At 39.6% G+C, this 19179-nt stretch overlaps 1 protein-coding gene across 1 annotated transcript; it reads left to right on the plus strand.

Moving 5' to 3' along the window:
* Positions 1-237: 237 nt before the first annotated feature.
* cplx2b (complexin 2b) lies at positions 238-16349 on the plus strand. Its single transcript, XM_085367311.1, has 3 exons — positions 238-295; positions 15291-15466; positions 16152-16349. Exons 1-3 carry the CDS (start codon positions 265-267, stop codon positions 16347-16349), a joined length of 405 nt encoding a protein of 134 aa, XP_085223437.1. The 5' UTR covers positions 238-264.
* Positions 16350-19179: the final 2830 nt, after the last annotated feature.

A 19179-nucleotide genomic window follows, 5' to 3' on the forward strand; every position in this document is an offset into this window, starting at 1 on the left:
TTTACAGCTGCAAAAGCTTAAATTTAAATCAAATCACTGGTGTGTTTTTCTATGTGAGGAAAACAGTTTACTGTTTTACAGCTGTATGGTTTGTTTAATTGCTTCTTTTTTCAATCTCTTGTGTCCAGCAGAGAGTTGCTGAAGACGCTCGGCATCACAGAGGAAGGGGGAAGAACTGAGACACTCACAGATCCCGGGCTTGGTGGCTGAATGCTCAGTTGTCTCCAGCTTGAAGAAGAACATCTGTACTAATCAGCAGGAATCATGGATTTTGTAATGAAGCAAGCTCTAGGTGGTAAGTACTGCAGTCCTAAATGCTTTTCCTGAGAATACATTAGAGTTGGAGATATTTTCTGTTTAAGATGCTGTACAAACACATATGTGCATATAAACATGAAGGCTTTCTGGTTTCTCTTTGAATCGGCTTGTAGTTTGACCAGTTATGTTCGATCACATGGCTGCATGTAGATAGTCCATGTAGAAAGTAAAGGAGAGATCTTTTGTCCCTAGCTGGCAGTCAGCAGGAGAGGTCGTGCATGAAGCCAATACATTGCCGTGGGTGTTGTAGGGTTTCCATCTTGGTCAACGATGCACTTCCAGGCCTTGTGATCTGTGGCCTTGACCTTTGCTTACTCAAGGGTTAGACGTCGTCATTTAAGATCGTCTTCAACTTGCTCAAGCTAAGTCTTCTTGGGGAGTCACGCTTGATTCTCCACTGTGGGATGCCGCTGCAGCAGAAGTAGGGTTGTTCAATAGGACAATATATATTGGATGCCAATATGAAAACATCTATCGTTTTCTTATTACGCTATTGTTTGTCTCGTGGTGTCGCAAAATAAACTGTTTATGGCAATATTTTTTCATCGTTTTGATGGTCACTGTAGTGGCTATATTAATTTCTTAAAGTTCTCTCTTGCGCTTATATTTAAAATAACCACACTATGGACAGACAGATGACTGTTTCTATGCGTACTTTCGTTAGCAAAAACAATCGTGTGACTCCGCCATCTGCTTATTCTGTTTATTTTCCCACATAAACCTTTCATATTAAAGCTCAAGATCCTGTTGAGACTTTTCAAAATAAACTGAAATTATATACATCATTCTCAAACATCAAATTTCAGAATATGCATCAAACAAATTACCTCAAATAAAAACATGAAGTAGCTATAAATGGTGCTTACAGTCACCACATGGATGCATGCACAGAGAATACCAGCATGGCCAGTGAAGATGAGGCAGAACCAGGTAGCTCCAAACAGAAGGACCAGTCAAAACAAATCCAGGACCTTATTCCTAAAGGAGGGGCTACTGCTGTAGCATGGACAGGGTTTGGTTATGAAAAAGTCTGACACGGACCAGAAAACTGTACTATGCAAATTATGCCGTAAACAGGTCCCTACCACAGACTCAAACACGACAAACCTCTTCAACCACCTACGCAAGAATCACATGAACGAGTATGGAGAGAGTTTACGGATGAGAAGCAAAAAGGGATGGTCAGGTGCTAAAAAATAGACTCAAACATTAGAACAGGCTTTCCCCCGCAGCACGCAATGCAATAAATACTCACAAAGAAAATGGCGGCCGTTACAAATTACATCTAAAAAGGTATGGCTGTGATTACTATAGCTATCACCTGACAACCATATAGGCTTCTAGTAGCATTTAAAAAAATGTATCTGGCTTCATAAAAATGAATGTGTGAACTGGAAACCTGACCTGACTGCACCAGAAGCTCCCAAAAATTGGTCCTCCTCCCTGAGGCTAATTCAGTGGACTAGCAAATGGGTCAAGTTCCAGTGCTTTGAGCTCTCAAATCTAGGGCTGCCACGATTGGTCGACTAGTCACGATTACGTCGACTATCAAAATCGTCGATGACTGATTTAATAGTCGACGTGTCGTTTGAAGCTTTGTAAGATCCCAAAAGACGCAGGAATAAGTAGTATAATTTAAGATTGTAATAACGGACTGAAACAGAAGATGGCAGCACTGCATGTACAAGGATGCCAGCTGCCGTTAAACCCCGAAGAAGAAGTAGCTCTGTCCCAGAATTCATAGCGCAGCCCTGCTCAGTTTCCAACAATGGCGGCAGCTAGTTAGTTTTAATATTACTCTTATTATACTTTCTGGGTCACAAAATAAACGTTTAACATATTTTCAGGCGAGAATGCATCTGTGTAAACCTCAAATATCTGCTCAGTTTATCAAGACACCACACATTTTCAAAAGCGCTCCTACATTTTCAGAGAAGTCTGTTACCCACTAGCTCGATAGCTAGCCGGGGGCAAGGCTCACTAGAGCCCGTGAGAACACCGGACTCCCGGCAAATCGTTTTCAAACCCACCGCCGTCTTTCGCTACTCAGGTTAAACACATATAAGTCACTTAGATAACTTAAAAATGTTATTGTTTGGCTTTTTTTAGTATTTTATTTGTTCCTGAGTAAATCGGTTTGGCTGAGATTAAAGTTGTAGTTTTTACACAGCTGAATAAACGTCAAGCAGACAACTGATTATCAGAACTGCGAGATGCTCGAGAATATACTCCGGTGTCCCGTTATATTTTAGATAGCAAGGAGTTTATTAAACTTCACCGAAACAATCTGCAAATTTCATCAAAATTTAATAAACTATCATCTTGTCTTTATTTTTAGTTAGTACATACCTTAAACACTTAAAGCTGTAAGCTAATGATAGTTATATAAGAGCAGATGCGTGCTGGTGCAATAAGCTGTACGTTTTACGTCCAATGGATGCATGATCTGATTAGTCGACTAATTGCAAAAATAATCGGTGACTAGTCGACTATCAAAATAATCATTTGTGGCAGCCGTACTCAAATCTATACTTTAAGTGAAATTTGTTGAAGGCATAAAGAAAGTTTAGGTGTTTGGTGTGGGTACTGTGGTGGAGAAGCCTGTAGATGTTTCCCACAGAGCACAGTCCTCATTTTAAAACCTGTTGTGTATGTGTGCATATTTATGCAAAGGCACGTCCAACCTCAGCAGCAGCACTTTAGTTCTCTCGTTTCTTATTTTTTGGTTTTAAAAAAACATATTTAGTTTATTTCACTGACAAACTGTAACAGGAAAGGAGATTTATCACAATAATGGTGATAATAAGTTTTATCCTCTTGTATTTCCTTTGCAATTCCATATTTTTGACTCAGCCTGTCATTTACACCCCATGTGGCTTTTATGCTAGCTGAGATTGGGCTCATTCACGAAGAGCAAACTAAAACAGATCTAAGTGAATGTTCTTGTAAGTGAAGGTCCCCCAAGGGTACTGAGGTTATGCCTCCTTAAATCAGCCCTCTCATCTAGTTCAGTCAGCTCGGTGACTACCGGCCAAAATGAAATGAGATTTATTCCTTTAAAGCTCAGCCTTCCCACTTTGTCACAGGACTAATTTATATCTGCTCCTCTCCTTTGACTCCTTCTTCCTTTCTTCTTCTCAGTTTTCCTGCAATCGATTCTTCTATGCTTATTCCTTGTGTGTGTTCTCTTCTATCGCTCTTTCTCATAAGAGAGCTAGTGTTGCTGCCTTCAACAGTTGCTTCTGGTGTACAGTAATGTTTCGACAGTTTCACATGTTGCTGCAGACAAGCTGGCTCAATAAGATCAACAAATAATCCATCCATCCATCCATCTTCATCCGCTTTGTCCGGGGCCGGGTCGCGGGGGCAGCAGCCTAAGCAAAGAGGCCCAGACCTCCCTCTCCCCAGCCACCTCCTCCAGCTTATCCGGGGGAACACCAAGGCGTTCCCAGGCCAGCCGAGAGATATAATCTCTCCAGCTTGTCCTGGGTCTGCCCCGGGGCCTCCTCCCCAACAAATAATAATAATAATAATAATAATAATAATAATAAACTTTATTTATAAAGCACACTTAAAAACCAAGGGTATGCCAAGTTGCTTAACAAGTAACATAGAGAACAGGAGCAGGATAATAGAAATAGGACCAAAGCAAGTACTAAGTATGCAAGCAGGTAGCTGTCACTGATACATAGGAAAGCAACAGGTACAGAGCAAACAAGAATTTAAATGAGCATAAAAGTACATGAAATAAAATCATAAAAGAAATATTAACTAGAGGGAAAGGCAAGATTGAATAAGTGGGTTTTTAGTCGTGATTTGAACAGTGCAATGGAATCAGATGCGCGGAGGTCGAGAGGAAGGGTATTCCACAGTACCGGGGCAGCCAGAGCAAACGCACGGTCACCCCGGGACTTCAGCCGAGATCTGGGTTGGGTCAGAAGTAGTTGAGTGAACAAATGCAAATTAGAGCTTCCAGTGATGCCCCAACAGGCAAAGATGCCACCTGCATTTGATGATTCATAGAATCTGGCTTATGGGGCATGTGACCTAAGTGCCAATGCCCATTTATCAGGTGATCTGGTGATATTTTAATGATCCACATTGGTTCAGTCACATGCATAAATGCACAGGTAGGCCTTAACGCCTGTCACAGTCTGGCTGAGGTGACATTACGTGAGTATGTATTGTAAAAAGGACTCAATTGCAGTCCAAAACAGAATGTGAAACGTGGCGTGGACAAAAACAAGCCGTTTATTAAGGCTGGCAAAAATGGATACAAACAAAGGGCATGGGTGAAACTAAACAAAAACCTAAACTGGGTGAACTAAAAGTAAAACATGGAAAAAAAAAACTTAAACATGAAGACTGGCGTTGATACCTGGAGACACAACGTGGATTAGCAGACGACCTGACAAGGAATGACTGAAAACACACGGACTAAATACACACAGGAGGATAATGAGGGAAGTGGAAACACATAGGGAAACAGCTGAAACAAATGAACATAACAAAGTCACAAGGGGAGAATACAACTAATCACATTTGACCTAAGAACACAGGACCTCTTCAAAATAAAACGGGAAACATAATGAAACACAGACATGACTACATGAACTTGATAACAAAAGACATTCAGACATGAAACACATAAAAGGACAAGGAAGACTTAACACAGGCGTTGAAAACACAAGGGAATCTGATAAACAAACGAACTTAGATAACCTAATGAACTTAAACATAAACCATAAACATTTAAAAAAACAAAACTAAAACTTGAAACGCTGGGTCAAATGACCCAGGATCGTGACAACGCCAAGTCATGTCAACCCTGATTCACAGCACATAATATTTTTGTAAATAATGCTGCTAACGTGTGGCATATTAGAGTAAATAAGATTAAATAATTTCATTACTGACAGCAAACCGTTGCCTCCTTGCATCTGAACACATTCTTTATCACACAAATATGGGATTAAAGTAACCGTGATCCTCTTTCCTCTCTCAAGCTTTAAAGTCGTCACATTCATCAGAATCATCAGTAAAACAGCATCAGCCATTTCCTTATAATATCCATCCACCCATTCATCCATTCCTTTATCATCCATCCAACCACCTGTCCATCCATCCATCCCCAATGTTTGTGTTTGTTGTAATTTAGCTCCTGTAGAGGTGTGCTTGAGTGCAGTGACCTTTTCCCTTGGAACAGGGTGGCATTTATTTCACCAGGACACAGCTGGCTGTTCATGAATATATACAAGCAAACAAACACACACACACACACACACACACACACACACACACACACACACACACACACACACACACACACACACACACAAAACAAAAAACAAAACACGGTTTCAGTCCTGAGGTGGAACATGACCATTCTGATATGAAGTGGGAGTGTTGAAGTGTTGAGGTGGTCGTGTAAGGACATTAGTCTAAAAATAAAAACCCTGCAGAATCTGAGGCTTAGAAAAAAAAGAGTGTACGATGGGGTGAGTATGTATGGAGAAGATCGGATAAATATGGAGGAGCAAGGTTATGAAGCGCTTTGAAAGTGAGAAGTAGGATCTTGAAATTAACACTGAGGTGAATTGGAAGCCTATGGAGCTGTTTAAGAACAGGTGTTATATGTTCAGTGGATCTAGTTATGGAAATAATACGAGCAGCTGTATTTTGAACTAATTGCAATTTATGGAGGGATTTATGAGGTTGACCATAGAGAAGAGAATTACAGTAATCTAAACGAGATGTGACAAGAGCATTGACAAGTATGGTAGTACTGTTTGGAGTGAGTGAGGGACGAAGGCGGTTAATATTACGGAGATGAAAGTAGGAAGACCGAGTGATATTATTTATATGTGCTGTGAAGGACAGAGTGCTATCGGGGATGACACCAAGACTCTTAACCTGAGGGGAAGGTGTGACAACAGAGTTATCAATGGATAATGAAAGACTTGTGGTTGGGACTATAGTCAGTTTTGATAAAATGAATTCTGTTTTATTGCCATTAAGTTTAAGAAAGTTGTGAGTAAACCAGACCTTGATTTCACTTAAACAGTCAGAAATGGATCTGGGTGGGAGAGTAGCTGTGTGTTTGGGGGACAGGTAGAGCTGGGTGTCATCTGCGTAGCAGTGAAACTGGATGCTATGCTTCCTGAAAATATTACCTAGGGGTAGTAGATAGATGATAAAAAGTTAAGGACCCAGGACAGAGCCTTGGGGTACACCGGAATTAACTGGAGTAGACCATGATCTGTGAGTGAGTAATTAAACAAACTGTGAGCGGCCAGAGAGATAAGAGGTAAACCAGGCGAGTACTGTACCATTGATACCAATAGATGCTAATCTGTGAAGAAGGATGCAGTGGGAGATAGTGTCAAAAGCTGCTGTGAGGTCAAGGAGAATGAGGATGGAGATAAGTCCAGAGTCAGCTGCAAGCAGAAGATCATTGGTGATTTTTACTAGGGCTGTTTCTGTACTGTGACTTGAATGGAAGCCGGACTAAAACTGTTCGCACAAGTTATTTCCAGTGAGATGACGATGAACCTGTGCAGCTAGATATCTTTTCCAGAATTTTTGCTAAGAAAGGGAGATTTGAAATTGGCCTGAAATTATTTAGATTGGAGGGATCTGAACCATTCTTTTTCAGTATGGGTGTTATTATTGCAGTTTTAAGAGAATAAGGAACAGAACCAGATATAAGAGAGGAGTGTATGATATTAGTAATCAGTGGGGCAAGAGACGGGAATGAGAGTTTGACAAGATTAGTCGGCAGTGGATCAAGTTTACACGATGATGACTTTAACTTAGTAATTATGGAAGTTAGCTGAATTATTGTGGGAAGTTCAAAATTGGATAGAGAGGATGACAGTTGAGAAGGGCAAAAAATGCAGATAGAACAATTGACCATATCACAGGACGAGGACAGTTGTTGATAAAGATGTTGTTGGTAAAGTTGTTGCAAACTGCAGCAGTGTGTATGTATTTCAAAGGTATCTGGGGGTTTAACAATATTATGTAATGTAGAAAACAAAGTGTGTGTTCCCTTTAGCGGATTCAATAACAGAGGGGTAGTAGGCAGATTTAGCATGATGAATAGCTTCTTTATAATGTTGTATATGACTGAGACACATGTCCTTATGAATAGTAAGTCCTGTTTTCCTGGAGAGACGTTCCAGGTGGCGTCCAGTAGCTTTAAGTTGGCGAAGTTCGGATGAATACCATGGGGCAGAGCGAGAGTTCAAGTTTTCAAGTTTTTTGGGGGAGCCAAGGTATCTAAGAGGTTGATAAGTTCATTGTTATAGTGAGATAGCAGGTCGTCTATGGAAGCTGAGGCATCAATGGTAGGTAAATTATTAATGCCATGGCAAAGAGCTGATAGAGCAATGCCCCTAATATATTTTTTTATAGTGGGAGACTAACGCTGAATAAAACTATTTGAAAAATGTTTGTTTTTATTTTATTTTAATAAGAAAAGACTCTGCTACATTTAAATATTAACACTTCATCATTTTTGGCATTTGGAACATCAGTGGAGAAAACATTGTGAGCACAGTGTTCATTTCATATGTTTTGTATGGAGTTTTGGTCTTTAGGGTGAAGCACACAAAAGCAAAACATAATCTCCATGACACTAGCTGGCAGCAGTAACCTATTAACTACACGCTGGCTTTAAATGAGGTGAGGAACTCTCGTGCCATTAACATACAAACACAGAAATATGGAAATAAACAGGAGAAAGGGAATAAAAAAGTGAAAAGAAATGTACATTTTTTTTTACTAAAGTCATATTTGTCTTTCCTACTGTGGATCAGGCACGTTTTAGCTAGTCGATATTGTGAAGAACCCCCACTTTATTACACCAAAGCACCAAGACCAAGTTATATTGCCTGAAAAGTTTCCCAGTGAACGTTCCTCCATCGATTAAACTTTTTACTCTCAGATATTAATCTGGACTAAAATATGAGAACATGAACGCATACGTGTATGGCTGCAGATTTTAGAGTGAAAATCATCCATAGAGGCCAAAACCATATTTATTTCTACTGTAAAGCTGGAAATGGGGGGCACTGTGGGGACTGGCCCTCTTAATGGAGCCAGCTTCAGTTCAGATACTGATGTCCACAGAACAGGTGCCTTCAGCAGTGGACATTGTGGACAGTCTGACCACGGTCTACACAATATGTCTACCAGCATCTTTCTATCATAAGGCTTTCAGAGGTTTGTTCTACTGAAGCTCTTCTGTGGGCTCAGGCTGCATGGATTGGACTTCTTTCCTGCTGTGGGTAAGTGAGTTACTTGACCCTGTCTACGACAAGGTTTCCATCACTGCAGTCACTGCAGTTTTGTCTATTTACCATTTGCTCAGATTCTTACACTGCCTAGTTTTTCCTGTTTCTGATGCATCAGCTTCCAGAACCTTTTTTTCCTCAAGTCTTCAGTGAAGATTTATCCCATAAATTCAAAGAAAAAAATCCTGAAACTTCAACATTAAAAAACTAAACTAAAAAGAAACACAATGAAACAGATGTGACACTCTTATAACTTAATTCTTAAACAATTTTAAATAGTAGTTTCCAAGCTTGGTGGAAACATTTTTTGTAAAAAGACTTATTTTTCCTTTGAAAAGAAAACCATCAACACGTAGACGACAGTGCACATTTATTCTGTGATGTATTTTCTGAGCCTTTGGAAAGCTTTGTGAATTCTCCACATGTGGACATGATTGAGGCCTGGTTCCGGTTTATGCTTTATCTGCACAAACACAGAGAAAAATGTCATTTAATTTAGGTGTGTGCAGTAAAACACAACACATGGAAGCAAACTTTGTCTAATCCAGCCTCACACACTCTCAGGCTGAGCCTCACTAATGTCATTACTTGTGGGAGACCTCCTGAACGTTTCATTGGTGCAGACTGAGGTATAGATTTCAGCTGCAGGCCTCAGTTTGTATTTACTGGTTATTTAATTACAAATCACATTCATCAGAGTTTCCATGTGTTGGATTAATCAGTCCAGGGCAGCGTGATCGATCCACACACAGGCTGGGAACAAAACTCTGCACAAACACATGAGCGAGAGAGAGATGCTCTGTATTTTTAACTCAAATATCATGAAATAGTACATGCATCAAATTTTAATCCTCAGATTAAATGATTGCACGCATGTCCAACACTTACTGTACCCCTCAAAACAAAGAGCTTGGATCTGAGCAGGACTATTTTTTATCAGAAATCTGGGTTCTTTGGACTGGCAAAAATATCAAGCAAGTTTTCACAGAACAATATGTGACTTTTCATTTTAAGGTGGAACATTATTAGCTATGTGGATATTTGAAATTTGTCATTAACCCCAGTGATAAGATGTGATCTCTGAGTCTCTCTGTTGCCCATGTTTTGTCTCTGCCATCAGTTCGTTCATTTTATTCCTAATATGGACTCCGTGCCTTTTTTGTGTTCTGGAGGTTATCAAACATGCGAATGTCTCGCCGTTTCTCATAAAGAAGCTCAAATAAAAGATGTTCAGATATTCTCTGAGAGATCAGCGTGAACCGGTCCTGACCACGCAGGTCGCGCTTCTCCTCTCATTTCCTGTGCAGGCGTGATGAAGATAAGGATACAGTAATGACAGGAAGCCAAGCGGGCATGGCGATCGGTCGATTAGACTCCGCAAAAAGAAGCTCCCAGTTGGAAATGTGGAATTCTGACAAAGGGTTAAACAACTACCCTGTCATGCTGCCCGAATATCTGATCGATGTGGCAAATCCAGACACTCATGTGAATTATGAAGGCCTAATTTGGTAACGAGGGTAATCCATTATTAAAATGAGCTTCATTTTTCAAATCTCCCCACCCCTCACAAATTAACCAACAGCACTGCCATCCATCTGACTGGCCGGAGGAGTCAGTGGGGCATAGCTTGTCTTTTATTTATTAATTAATTAATTTTATCATCTGTTCTCTTTTAAATGAAAAGTTTGGTCAGAGTTTCCGTTACAGTGAAGTTCAGTGAGTAAACAATGATAACTGAGCATGAGAACTTTGTGTTTCTATATTTCATGGTTTTAAAACACTGAAAAACTGAAAAATCAGCTTGTCAGTGTATCATCAAAACACATTTGAATGGGATATTTGAGTCTTTAAAATGTCTTTAATCATTCTACATACAAACCCTTCTGCTTCTCAGAGCAGGTTGATGTCTAACCACACTTTTTTAGGCTGTGGCTGCGATGGCTCTTTGTCTCTAATTGCTGCTGGTACCAAGACTGTCTTAGTACCCATTGCATTGGGCATTGCATTTAAATGCACTGGAGAAGCATTTTTTCAACATGGAGTCAACATAATAAATGAGTGAAATGAAATTAAACAAGTGAAAACAAAGCGAATGAAAGTCTGAAACACAGACGTCGACTGTCCTGCGAACTGGCTTCTTATAATTCTACCAAATGCATACAGAACTACAATGCAACACAAAACAAACGAAATTATTTTAACATGATTTTTATATAACAAATTAAATGACTAAAGCTCTGCTGTGCTTTTAGGTTAACCCATAATCTTTTCTGCAAAAGATGTATTATCCATCATAAATTTGATAGTGTATGTTGCAAGTGACCACCATATCTGGACGCTGCTGGTTGTCCAAATTTAGATCTCTGATGTCGTATCATTCAGTTTCTATTCATTTTTTATGTATTTAAATAATTACTCTATAAATAATTGGATGTATTCTTTCCTCTAACAATGAAATGTTTTATTTTTGTGCTACTAGGTGTAACACAAACCCAGACCAGGATCAGTTTCCTTCCAGTGAAAGTCGTAGTTGCTCACCAAGTATTCCAGAGTCTGACAAATCTTTTTAAAAGGCTTTTTCAGTCAGATTTACCTGATTTGCAAATGGATCTCTTTGAAATTCTTTTTTTCCTGGATTCAACCTGAAAATGTTGCAGGATGATGGTTATTGAAAATGCCTTGCTCTTCGTTTTTTAGGATTTCATATTTTTTATTTTTCAGGATTAAGGCCAGGTGCTTAAAAGAGGGTTCGATTATCAGGACAGAGTTTGAGGAATCAGAGTATTTTGTAAAGTTTAGCACTTAGTTTGACATGACGGTTCCTAATGATTATTAAGTAGAGCCGCTTGATGATGATTTTTAGGTCTACTGATCTATTTAGAGAAACATATATTTTCAGTAGAGCAGGTTTCCGTATGTTTCCTGGAGAAAAAAGAAGTTTTACTGGAGTTGCTTTATGGAAAAATGTCTTTTACTCTAATTTTAGCTTGCCGTCAACATTAGTTATTCTCCAGATAGCCTCAAAAACCCTTTTTATTTATTTATTTAATAAAGACCAAAAAAAGATATTGATCTATTTACAGCAAAACAAAAGAAAATCTGTCAACCATTTCTGTACAGGACAAGTTATTGTTGTTCATTCTCACATCCTTGAGTGTGTGTGATGCCCAGTTATTTTCACCAGGAGCAATAATTTTGGTTTTTCTTTTGCTCTTAGTTAATTTATGGTTAATTTTTATGCCTTATAAAATTCTCCCACCACACAGAACAAATCATTGTTCCAGTTGGGCAGAGGGCTGCAGAGGCACTTAAAGATAAAAATGACAAATACTGCAGAAAATACAACAAAGACATCTACTCTCCATTTCATTTCAGTTTCCATTTCAGCCTCTTCTGAGGTTTTCATTCCCAGCTGCTAATTACTCCTTGTAAAAGCTCTCTGCTTGTAATGACGAGCATCTCTCTCTCTGCTGTTATCTGTCCACATACAGCTGAGACATTTATCCACTTCATTCCTTAATCAGCTTCAGCCAAATCTATTAAATCAATCAAATCTTATCTGCAGAGACTCTCTGCTGTCCACTGTTTGCCTTTTGGGTAGCTAGTTTATGCTGATGAAGCCGTGCTGCAACCATCACGCTCCATATCTCTGCCCCTTCCAACCCAGAGCTTTTGTACGTTACAGCTCCTGTGGCACAAAGACTTGAGTCTGGGAAATAGTGAAGTAATGAGTGATTGAATGCACATTGCAAGGACTGAGGGCGTTAGAGCACTTAGCCTCAAACTACCTATCTTTGTCTGCAGAGGAAATCTGTGAGCTTGCCTCTAATGGATTGTTGGAGGTGGTGAAGGTGGAGCAGGGAGATGGATGAGAAGCAAAGGAAAGGAAAGGAAAGGACTGCAGTGACGGTAATGGAACGACAGACTGAAACGCAGAGAGAGAAATGAGCAAAATACAAGAGTCGGGCTAAATGCATTCTTTGAAGTGGTTAAAAGGGCAAAGGGAAATGCTCTGCCTCTCTGGGAAATTATTTTAACGATCCCGCGAGGCTGCGGAGATGATGATGAGGAAGACAAAGAGAGCATCCTTGACACAGATTATATTCACCATGCACAGTCTTATCAAAACACCTTAAACTTTTAATCGTGCTAATGGTGGCAGGTGGAAACATCACTTGGCTGTTCCTGCATTTGATCCAGAAAGGTAGTCATAGTTAGTTTGACTTGAAAGACTGTGATTAAGAAACTATAACCATAAAACATCATTATTAGACTCAGCTGTACTTTGTGTTTATTGACACTTACCATTGAGTTGGTGAACATATTTTCTGGTAAACAGCTTCAAGTAAGTGTTGTAACCCATGTTGCATGGATACAGATAACTGTCAGCGAATGAGCCTACTGAACACATTGGGAGCAAAAAACAATAAAAGAACTTCACTCTGTTCCATCAGTACTATAAAAAATCACAATGAGACATGAAATGTCCGGTGCTTGGACATCACCTCAAAAATAATCTGAAGCGAGAATACAGCTGCATACTGTTTTTTTAAATAACTGGAGCTCTGCTGCATAACAGATTGTCCTTTTGCAAATGAACAAAGAAGCAAACCTCATGCGATAAATACTCTGTTTAAAGGATCTGAAAACTACTGAGCTATTTCTAAGGTGAAGGCAAAAACCAAGGTCGTCTGATTCATGAGCTGTACATGCTCACACATGGTGTAACTGAGTGTTTTATCACAATGAAAGCTCCACAGCACACACTCTGACCTTAACCCACCTCCTCAGCAAGTTACAGGGAACATTTCACAGCCTGCCCCTCCCACCAGCTGAGCGCTAATTTGTCATCTGCAGGTTTGCTGCCACCACACAGCGCTGCAGGGCAATTAGGGCCACTGCATGAGTCTGCTGAGGAGCGACAGGAGCAGCTGCCCCTAGGCTCACAAACCCAGGAGAGAACCACAGAGTCTTTAAAGCCACGTTTCTTCTGAGTAATTTACTCAGAATTGGTCTCTTTAGACTCTTGTGCAAGAGAGGTACTAACTCGGGTTTTTACTGCATTATAACAATAAATAACTGCAATATATCTGTGATAGATTATAGAGTTTGTAATTGATGATGATGGATAAAATCAATATTTAATGACCCCATCTGCTTCCAAACAGGCCACTTACAGACCTTGTAGATTGTATTTGTATTTATGAACATATCGAGGACCGCAAGAAGACTATGTTCCAATGATTAACCTGAGCAGCCTGAGCAGTAAGACATATTCAGCTTGTGAGGCTTAAGAAAGGCACTAGGCTGGAAAACCAGGCTGCCAGCCAGACTGTCCTCTCACCAGTCCCTGAGAGGCAGATCGATCGATGAAGTTTTCTCTCTGCTGGACAATCCATAATTTGTACACTCTCAGGTGGTCCTGTATTTACTATCGATCAGACGGAGGTAACAACAGCAATATCGATAGACCGGAGGGAGTGGCTTTCACATCTGAAAGGCAACTCCAGTGACAAATGTAAGTAAGAGTGAGTGTGTGGGAAACGTATCCAAGAATGTGGAGGAGGCAGATTAAAGACTTCCTTCAGTGGTTTAAGTTTTAATCTCTTTATGATATAAACCAAAAAATGTATTTGTAACACAGAAAATGCCAATGAATGAATCTGAATGAATCAATGTTTTCAGAAAAAAAAATTGTTTACTGCTCTGGGAACTTCTCAGCTTGCTTTAGTTTTTTAGATTTCTGAGAATTGATTGTATCTGACTGTAACCGTCACCGATAACACCACTCTACTATTGTAAGTGTTAACCTTAGACTTTTAATGAAAAGCATGCAAGGTTCCGACCCTGTACTGGGATGTGTACCTAATTATTCTGTAATCAGAGGTTGTTAGCATTTTTGTTTGATAAATTATGTTAAATATTTGATTTGATTTCATTCAGATTTTTTTCTAATTGATCAATATTTTCATTTGTAAGTATAAAAAGGCCCAAAGTCTATCTCCTTCATAATAATAAAGTCTCATTTTTTCACCACACGCTGTGCCCAGAAACTTTGAAAACTTACGTTCAGTCTGAATTATGTTTAGTAGCAGAATGCGGAGGTACAGATAGAGATAACAGATGGCCACAGCAGATGGAAGAATGTGTCTTCCTCTGTCTCAGTGTTTCTTTGAAGCTCTTCCAGCTGGCTGTTCTTCTTCCGTCTTGTTTCCAACGGACCTTGAAGCTCCTGGGTGAACCTGTTCACCACCTAATCCTCAGAAATGCAAACACACAGTATTTTAATAGTTGACTAAAAAAAAAAGTGTTTTGTTTTTACTATATTTATTATTTTATCGTATTTATTATTATTACTGTATCTCTTATATTTCTATTGTTCAGCACTTTGGTCAGCCTTGTGTGTTTTTAAAGTGCTATGTAAATAAACTATGATGATGATGATGATGATGATGATAACCATGACAGAAGCAGGTGTCAGGTACATGTTATCTTTTGAATCGGTCTGCGTCATAGCAGCCACAAATGTATTATTAGACTTCTTCTTAAGTGAAATTATTGCTGCAACTTATTTTTCTTTTTCTTATTTGTTCGGTTTTGGAAACATTTAACATCTGGATTTAAAAAAATAATAACGATGAAGGAACTTACAGTATTTCTATGTTTTCTGTCCAGGGGCCACCAAAGACATGGGTAAGATGTTAGGCGGGGAGGAGGAGAAGGACCCGGATGCAGCCAAGAAGGAGGAGGAGCGACAGGAGGCGCTGAGGCAGCAGGAGGAGGAGAGGAAGGCAAAACACGCCCGCATGGAGGCAGAGAGGGAAAAAGTACGGCAGACCATCAGGGACAAGGTTAGTGTTGGGGTCGTTACACATTACTTGTTACTTTTCTCAAAAGTAATGCACAAGCTGGAGAAACTGCTACACTACTGTATGCTACTTGAGCTGCAACACACAGAAATTACTTAGTTACCAGCTAACAATATAAACCTGAGGCTACAGTCCAGCACGCCAACACACCCGAGCCTAATGAGGACGCACATGCAATTTTTGTGTTAGAGTTTAAATGTGAACACAACAACACAAAGAAAAGTTCAAAGAGATGATTCCACTTTAGAAACACAGACTTGTTTGATACTTTTCTTTCTGTCACAGTCAGCTTCCGACTCCTTGGACAGAGGAGGAGGACCCAAACGCAGACACGCAAAATGAAAACTTGATTCTTAACCAAAAGTTAGCTGTTTATTGTGGCTGAAGTACGAAACAAAAGGCAAAACCAATTCAACGCTAAACAAAAACCTATACTGGGAAGACTGGAAAGAAAAGAAGAAATTTTATATCGCTACGTGTTACTTTACTGCGTTCCTGAAAAACGTAATGTTATTACAGTAGCGCATTACTTTGTAACATGTTACACCCCAGACTGGCACTGATGCTGCATGTCATTTTAGGTCTGATTACAGAGGTGGGTCTCACTCGTCATTTAATGACCCTTTATTTTTTCCCTGCACATCACCGGTGTTCCTCCTTCGTCCAGTATGGGTTAAAAAAGAAGGAAGAGAAGGAGGCAGAGGAAAAAGCGGCCATGGAGCAAGCCTGCGAGGGATCGCTGACACGCCCGAAGAAAGCGATTCCGCGAGGCTGCGGAGATGATGATGAGGAAGACGAAGAGAGCATCCTTGACACCGTCCTCAAGTTTCTGCCTGGACCTCTACAGGACATGTTCAAGAAGTAAAACTAAAAAACACAAAACAAATCAAATGAACCCTAAAATCAGGGTCCGGTCTGGCATGGGTGAGGCTGCGGGGCAGAGGGAGGAAGGGTTCTTTGGGTTAACTGAAAAGAGACTGAGGAAATTATTTGTTGGGGTTTGAGTGTAGATTCGGGGCATGTTGAGGTTCTTGGGATCACAATGAATTTGGGGAAGGGGGGGGGGGGGGGGGTGTCCTCGTCAAACTGTTAGAGGCTACACACTGCCTTTGTAGAGAACCTTTACTTTGCTTTTTCTACTCTTTGATGACAGTGTCATTCTTCCTCTTTTCTTTACCGCAGTAGTTGTAAAACTTTCACATTTCTTACACCTGAGTTGTTTTGCACTTGTTCACGCCCATTAAGAACAGACGGAGCATGGCCATCGTGGAGAACAGCATTGGACGACAGTGGATTCGTGTCTGCTTACTTTTGTGTTTAAATGGCACTTCCACCGCGTTTTCCAGTTGATGGAGCATGTTCTGTTTAAATCAATGGGTGTTTTCGACTTTTACAAACCTCGTGTAGACCTTTATAGTACAAGAAATCAACATTTGAGTTTTTAGGACACGTGCCTTCATATCATCTCCTCTAGCAAAGGAATTGTAAATGAGGGTTTCATTTTGAGTCAACGCTGTTGGTAGCATGTAGGCACTCGTTCAAAGATACAAGACTGGACAATTTTGGAATAACGTATTTGATATTAGGATTTCTAGTGGGCATATATGGTTGATGATGGTGCCAATGTTCAAAGCATCCAAACTTGTGGAAATGCCAGAATAAATCCAAAACATTAAAATATGATTTGTAATTCCTTTTAAGATCAAAAGCTTCCAAAAAAAAAACGGTCTGCGAAAAATAGGATAAAAAAAGAGATCCCTTCTGCTTCCACCTCTAGTTTTACAAGAGCTTTTCTAATCTGGTCAGCTGATTAGACTGCGACTACGTTTTGACAGAAGAGAAACTTTACAGCTTAAACATTTTAAAAACTCATGTCAACGTGTGAATTTTCATTCATCATAAGCTAACAGACCAAGTTGTCATCATTTAGGTGGTGTGGGTGCCATAGACAATCAGAGCATTGACCAATGGGATACTGGGGGTTGCTGGTACATGCTTTCATCTCCACTAGCAACGGGTTGATTTGGTTACTAAGCACTTGATTAACTTATTGGTGTTTTTCACACTTTCATTAACGTGCTGAAATTGAAATTGACTTCACATCCCACCTGAGCTAACCTTTTCCTTCATCTTTTAATGTACAAATCTACCTTGACTGTCACTCATCGACATCCAGACCAAAGAAATGCTGGTAAGACCTTATTTCTTTCGTCATAAACAAAGACATGCATGTGTAACTTTTATTTTCAATCAAACGTGCCAGGCCTGCAGAAGACACACAGCAAGCTCGTTCAGCGCGTGCATGCATCCCAGGGACCGCCGCTAAGCTAAAACCGATGCTCTGTTTCTTCCTCAAAGGTATTCCATAATTAATAGGTAATGTTACCGTAGACTGAGCCTGGGATAACTGGTCTGTGAGTTGTTGTGTCTCACTGCCTAAAGAGCCTACTAATATTCTGCATCCTGCATCAGTTAATCCAACTAATATCATAGTGATTTGTCATGTTCAAATAGGTGTACTGTAGATGAAAACAAAATCTATTCACTATGTGGACATTAATCAATAAAACAAAGCATGTTGGTTATTCTTAAAAGACCCAATGACGTTTCAGTGGTTAGTGATGGAACAATGTACTGTCCGTACATTGTTCCAGGAGTCTGTGACTTAGAACAACTTTAGGGATTATTAGGACCATTGATAAAGTTGGCATAAACACCATAAAACACCTTTTTCAGTTTTTTATTATTATTATTTTTCTAGCTCAGATAGGAATTTTCACTAGACAAAGCCATACTGTTTAGATTGCAATAAAAATTCTATAAAGAGAATATTTCAAGTTCAATGTCTCATGTTTGTTTTCCCGTAAAAAAAGAAAAGAAAAGAAGCGAAAAAAAGGAATAAATTTGTTTGTAAATCCTTACCATTCTTGTATCTTTAAACATGTAGACAAAGAAAATGTATGTAGAAAAAAAGCCATTGTTCTGTCTCAGTGTGCAACACGTGTACTGTAAGTGTGTGTGTGTTTAGATGTGTGCGTCTTTCTATGTGTCTGTGATGTGAGATCATGTTGTTGATCCATATAGTCCTGGTTTATACCGTGTAAGTGTGTCTTTGAGCTATTTTTGTGCCATGTCTAAAAAGAAGAATACTTAACACATTCCTTTCAGATGTTGAGCATGCAATGTTTGGTAGAGAATACACCAAATTAACCCAAATATGAAAAAATAAACAACTCCCCGTTTCTGTAGGAGTCTCCAGGCAACAGAATCTGTGCATTGTATCCAGAGAGATTGAACTGGAGAGTGTTGGAGATTATTAGCTGTCAGTAAAGACGTGGTCAAAGAAAAACACACAAAAAATAGAAACTGTATTTTATTTTAAGAAAATGTACCACAGGGGCATTGAAACAACATTTATGTATAAAATAGGATTCTTTGAGTCTCCTATTTAAAAACTGCTCTAAAACTAAACTTTCACAGCCCATTACACAGCCATGCCATAACATGTTTAAGTGGGATGAAGTTCAGAGTTTATTCCCAGCTGTTCATCGGCTGGACAGCTTTCCTGCAAATACACTGGATTTGTCAGATACGTGTGCGTGTTCTCCTCTTTGTCAGCCCGTAACTGGGGACGTGTTTAGGCATGCCAAAAATGCCACTGTCATATTACTACAAATCAAGCTTACAGGACAAAT

Source organism: Diplotaxodon limnothrissa, linkage group LG2 (assembly GCF_057381915.1).
Source record: "Diplotaxodon limnothrissa isolate DT_005_m linkage group LG2, D_limnothrissa_male_GT1.1, whole genome shotgun sequence".
Taxonomy (NCBI): Eukaryota; Metazoa; Chordata; class Actinopteri; order Cichliformes; family Cichlidae; genus Diplotaxodon; species Diplotaxodon limnothrissa.

Bases quoted from the DNA above. Each gene is read 5' to 3' on its own strand.
- cplx2b (XM_085367311.1), top strand. From the start codon at position 265: ATGGATTTTGTAATGAAGCAAGCTCTAGGTG. The intron at 296-15,290 runs GTAAGTACTGCA...TTTTCTGTCCAG, and splicing joins AATGAAGCAAGCTCTAGGTG to GGGCCACCAAAGACATGGGT. The intron at 15,467-16,151 runs GTTAGTGTTGGG...TCCTTCGTCCAG, and splicing joins GGCAGACCATCAGGGACAAG to TATGGGTTAAAAAAGAAGGA.